Genomic DNA, 5,868 nt, shown 5'->3' with positions numbered 1-5,868 from the left:
AGTAGTCCGTAAGCACGATCTTAACATTAGCGTAAAATTGTACTTAAAACTAAGAGTATGTATATCTAGGACTGTATGTACAATCACTGTGTGTATGTTACGGTAGTGTGCCTGCTTGCTACAATCGGCCATCCTGACCGGAGAGCTCCTGATCTCTACAAACATGTTAACTTTTACTTTTGTTTATCCATGGGCGCATATTTGCTACTGCCCAAACTCCCTTGTATGGAAGTCTATACTGTTGAAAACCTTCAACGTCCTCCACGACATACCTATCGTTACGCAAAACTTTTGTTATTCTATTGGATCGGGGTATTCAATTGATAGTATTTCTAATCCGTCATAAGGACTACTTGTTTTGCTCTCATTTCCATTATTTATATTAATTGAACACTTATTTCCATAATTTTTGACATTAGCCACGTCATTTTCAGATTTTCTATCATTTAAACCATTATCTTCAGAATTTTCATTATTTAAAACAGCATTTCCGGAATTTGAATCATAATTTTCACAATATCTATCGTTTGCAATAAAATTTTCAACATTTCTATCATTTGAACGATCATTTTCACAATGTCTATCATTTGCAATAAAATTTTCAAAGTTTCTATTATTTAAACAATCATTTTCGCAATGTCTATCATTTGAACTATCTTTTTCCCTAACAATCTTAAAATTACTAATTTTCATAAAATCTCTTCCCAAAACTGTTCCATATGCCATCGATCTGTCTGTCACAATTAGTAACTCAAAATTTAGAATTTCTTTATTGATAATAACGAAACATGATATTTTTCCAATTATATCTAAAGGGCTACCGTTTAAGCCAAAATAATTTTTAAGAATCTTTCCATTTAACGTAATATCTTCCTTTTTCAAAATTTTTTCGACGTATGACTTCTTTATGAAACTAATTGGACTTCCAGAATCGATTAGGCATTCTAAAAACAGGCATTCATTAGGTTTTGAACTAAAATAAATCTTAAACGGTCTTACATATTCGTTGTCGGATACGAACTTCCTCTCAGTGCAGTTGTACACCAGATGATCCTTACTGCCACATGCGTAGCAGGCTCCATACTCGCGCTTGGGCTTGCGGCAGTCGGCGGCGAAATGCCCAACAGCATTGCAATTGAAGCACCTTTTTGGAGGCGCCGAACCAGGTTCCTTATCGAACGAAACCTTAACACGTCCAGCCGGAGAAAGTAGCGGTTTACGTAACGAGACCTTGGCAAATGCGTGCAACATCTGCGCAGACGAATTAAAACAGTGCATGTGTGCCTGTTGTCGTAGAAGGGAGTCGGGAATCCATTCAATGATGTTGTCGATTAGCTCCTCATCGTCTATTCGAATCTGTGTAGCCAACAGCGTTTTTTCTTTGAAGTATGTGGAGAAATCTTCCGACGGTTTCCACTTGCGCTCTTGAAACTTGCGTCGAGATATTATTTTGCTCTCCTTACCGTGGAAAGCTTCACCAAGTTGAAATAGAAGTTCTTGAACCGGCAAAGTCAGCAAACGTTCCGAAGAGTGCAACCAAATTTGAGCATGGTCCTTTAATTTGGACATCACTAGCATGCGAATTACATCGTCGCTTAGCTTAAACATTTTTGAGACCGCGTTGAGCTGGGCGACCCATGTGCTAACATTGAGTTTGTTGTTAGAAGCACCGTCGAATATCGGAATCATTTCCTTGGCCATTGCTAGCAATGTTTGTTTATTTACAAATGCTTCCTCCGATCTGGCATCTCCGCCAGCGACTTCTTGATCTTGAGTGGCATCCTTGTGTTGATTTGGTTTGGCAACACTGCTTCGAATTAGTGGGGTAGCCTTGTTATGACCCGATGTGGCAGCGCTGTTTTGATCCGATGTGGCAGCGTTATGGCGTCGAGCAGATTCCAATTTCAACATTTCGTTTTCCAATTGGAGCAGCCTTAGTTGACGCTGCATGGCGTCGAACTGCGTAGAAACTTCTGGAAAATGTTCCTCGCGTGCCAACTCCGAATCGCGATGATTGGTAGATGTTGAGGGCCTGGCGTCGTCATGAACATTCATGCTTTCAGCATTGGTGCAGTGTTCGCTGCTTGGCGGCACCACTCCAGCGGCGGCGTCCTCGATCATGCTCCTTGGGCTTTCCATGTCGACCTCTGGTGCTGACTCTCCGACGATTTCGTGCTCCAAATCATTGTTAGCGATTTCGCCTTCTAATTCGCCAATCACCGGGCAAACTCCTCGGGCTTCTGGGGGCACACCGTTCAATCGCGCCGCAAGCGTGGCCTTGTTACCGCCAATTGCGCAGTTCTGCTGCTGTATAATCGTCCGCACCGATGGTTTCCATTTGATTATATTTAAAGATATTGTTTTTACTTTGCTTCGTAGGTTGAGTTTTTTGTGAAAAAAAAATTCACAGTAATCCCACTTCTGAATTTGTAGGAGGCGATTCAAATGCGGCCGTTCTCTCTTCTTGTCACAAACGAAGTGTTCTTTATTTCTTCGTTCCGTTCCTTCTTAGCCTATTACATGTATGTATTGGTGTGTCAGTTGCTGATCGTGCGAACGGGACGCACAAAGTAGTCCGTAAGCACGATCTTAACATTAGCGTAAAATTGTACTTAAAACTAAGAGTATGTATATCTAGGACTGTATGTACAATCACTGTGTGTATGTTACGGTAGTGTGCCTGCTTGCTACACTACCATTCTTATTAAAGCAATAATTAATCCAGCATGTCCGGAAATATGATGGAAATCTAAGTCCTTTAATTTCTGATGATGCTCCTTCATATATATATATCATTTAAGCTGGTCCCATTTGCCGACGGACTTGAAGCGATGAATACAACGCGAAGCTTTGTAGTGGTGCTTTCGGGCTTAACTACCGCGTGATGAGGAAGATGATACGAGGGAGAATTGTGAGTCGGCGGAACTTCTTTAATATGACCCAGATCCAGGTACTCCTGGATCACGCTGTCATATTGCTCTTTTAAGGGAAAGTCTCTTTTTAAACGATTTTCGTTTCTAAGAAACTGAGCTAACGCAATGGACCTTGAATATCCTAAATCGGATCCGGTATTCTCGGGGTCCCGGAACGGGAGCGTCACCACGTACCTCCCGCTTGCGTCTTTTGTTGTTGTTTGGAGGAAGTTCCTTTCACAATAGGAGTCCGACTCTTTTACCATCTTTACTGGTAGATCCTCCACCTCCCAGAACTTGCTGAGAAGCGTCTCGAGCGAATCAGGGTCGCCTATTTGGTGCACCTGGGTCGTGAAGGATGCGACCCGTTTCGGCTTACCCTTGGAAATCGGCCCCGTTAGCACCCACCCGAAAATAGTTTCTTGGCCCAGGAGCGAGCCGCAAATATTTTGTCGGGTGCCATCCATCATTATGGATGGTAGAATGTCAGCCCCGATCAGTACATCAATTTGAGAGCTCTCAAAAAAGGTAGGATCTGCCCAGCGGAGTGCGGGCAGGTCCTTTAAAGAATTCCGAGGGATCGGATAGGAGGGCAGTTTGCCTGAGAGCTCCGGAAGGACGTACGCTTCAGAGTCTAACTGTAGACCTGGCTTAGTAGGAGAGCGAATCCCGAAGTGACACAGCTTCGAGGATTTCGCGGAGACCGAATGATTTAACCCGGAGACTTGGGTCTGGGTGTTGCGGAATGGCAACTTGATGAGGTTGAACAGGCGTTCTGAAATGAACGTCGCCTCGGATCCCGAGTCGATTAAGGCTCGGGCTCGGTAGTTCGTCCCCAAATGGCACACGTCAATGATCGCTGTGTTCAGTAGGACGGCTGAAGTGCCGGACACGAAAAAAGTTTGCACCGCTGAGGTGTTTACCGATGCATTTCTGCTGGAGGGTCTCGGAGGTTGCTGTGTAGGGGGCGAGGTTGAGGAACTCGCATTTTCGGAATTTGGGGGGCTGCGATGCAGCAGCGTATGGTGCCTGCCCTTACATGTAAAGCAGCTGTGTGTGCTTGTGCAGTCGCGTAGCTGGTGACCTCTGGCAAAACAATTCAGACATAGCTGCTTCTTTTTTATATAGCCGGAGCGCGAGTCAACAGATATTTGAAGAAAACGCGGGCACAATCTTAGCGGATGGTTCTCCTTAAAACATAAGTCACACCCTTTCTGTTTGGTGCTGACCTTTGTCTCGAAGGATTGAAGCCTTTTTGGAACTGCCGGTCGGTTTCATATCTTCGATGGCTTCCAATGTCCGATACCTTTCGCTCAGGAAGGCATTCATTTCTTCCCAAGCTGGGATCTCGGATTTGGCAGTTAGCGAATGTTCCCATAAGGACAGGGTCTGCTTGGGCAGTTTGCTCGCGCAAAGAAAAACCAAGAGACAATCCCAGTTTTCTGTGGATACCGGGGAATGCGCTAGTGCTGTTAAACACCCCTGAATCGTGGATTGTAGCTCTTTTAGAGCATGGCCAGATTCTTGCGAAATTGAACTCAAGTTAAAAAGGAGCTTGAGCTGGCTGTTGACTAAAATTCGCTTGTTTTGGAACCGATCTCGAAGCGCCTCCCACGCCGAAGCAAAACCATCATTCGTGAGAGGAGATTTCGCCACGATGGCTTTTGCTTCGCCACTTGTTTTCGTAAGGAGATGGAATAGCTTATCGACCGGAGTCAGCCTGGGGTTGTTTACGTAAATTGCCGTGAATAGGTACCGGAAAGTGGGCCATCGGAGGTAATCGCCATCGAAGACTTCCGTGTCGCATGGAGGTAAGCGGCAGCCGGACGAAATTAGCGACTGAGAGGGTGCTTGCGCGACTTGAGGCGTTGCTCTGTCGATTGTTTCGCCAATTTGTGCTGCACATGACTCGTATACTGAGTAGCAGTAGTCATATTTGGCCTGGAGAATAGGAACTGTGTCGAGGGATCCTTCTTGGGCCATTAGGTCAGAGCATGTTTCGTACTCTCTTTCCGCTTTGTCCCATAAGGCTCGCCCCTGTTGCAGACGGACTTGTAACGTGTGTAGGAACGGAGAGGCTTGATCAGGAGTGTTGATCTTCGCTTCGAAAAGGCTTACGCGATCGCTGACGGCGATGAATTTATGCAACGCTGCGGTTGCGGGCGTTGGCTGCTCAGAGGATGCCATTTTCTTTGTGGTAGAGCGTGTGACGCGGATGAAATCAGTCCCGACAGCGGAGGGACTCTCGGATTTTCTCGATAGAGAAGACTCATTATACGCTCGCGTCACTGGTCGGGAAATAACAATCCTAGGAGTTGTCTTCGAACCGGTCGATGGCAAAACCTTTGCTTTCGGAGTGGGAGTCGCGGTTTTGACCCTGGGACTAACGGACTTGGGTGCTGGCTTACCGCGAGTGGATAGCGGAGATTGCGGGTTGAACTTTTGTTCTTTTCCAGGTGCGGGTGTCTTTTTCTTGTCTCCCTCTAGGGGCATGCTCAGCTATGCCCTAGGAGAAGGAAGTCAAGAAGGCCTGCACGCCGCAAAAAATGTATAATTGAAAAAGAACCAGACACAGAGGGCACCCAAATCTGGATGGACAAAGAATCCCGTCGGAATTCGGGAGTAAGTTGCAATTGGGATCTGGAGATTGGAGCACGAAAGGAAAAAAAAATCCCAATTTCTGTGAAATAAGGCCCCAATAGATCTTCAATCAACTGGAAAAAGCTTAAATGAAGCACACTATAGCTAAAGGAGGACTCACAAAAACAAAAATCGCGACAAAAGGATGCGACACATAAACACCAAAAAAAAAAACCAACAAACACGCCAAAAAGCCATGTTGGGAGGCTGATAAATTCGGGTGGAACTGATAAATAATTATTTTAATTTAGGAACCAGAAATAGGAGCCAGAAATAGCTTGTAAAAAATTAGTATTTGTCTTAAATAATTATTAAA

General features: G+C 45.0%; 1 protein-coding gene across 1 annotated transcript; it reads right to left on the bottom strand.

Annotated features, from left to right (window-relative positions):
* Positions 1 to 743: 743 nt before the first annotated feature.
* Positions 744 to 2,715, bottom strand: LOC120321795. Its single transcript, XM_039375723.2, has 2 exons — positions 1,000 to 2,715; positions 744 to 944 (listed from the first exon to the last, which is right to left on the bottom strand). The coding sequence occupies exons 1-2, from the start codon at positions 2,137 to 2,139 to the stop codon at positions 936 to 938; spliced, it is 1,149 nt and encodes a 382-aa protein (XP_039231657.1). The 5' UTR covers positions 2,140 to 2,715; the 3' UTR covers positions 744 to 935.
* Between the last annotated feature and the right edge of the window lie 3,153 nt (positions 2,716 to 5,868).

The sequence above is a fragment of the Drosophila yakuba genome, chromosome X (assembly GCF_016746365.2).
Source record: "Drosophila yakuba strain Tai18E2 chromosome X, Prin_Dyak_Tai18E2_2.1, whole genome shotgun sequence".
NCBI classification, from domain to species: Eukaryota; Metazoa; Arthropoda; class Insecta; order Diptera; family Drosophilidae; genus Drosophila; species Drosophila yakuba.
Note: the sequence above shows the minus strand (reverse complement) of the source record. Positions and strands in the feature narration are given on the sequence as shown.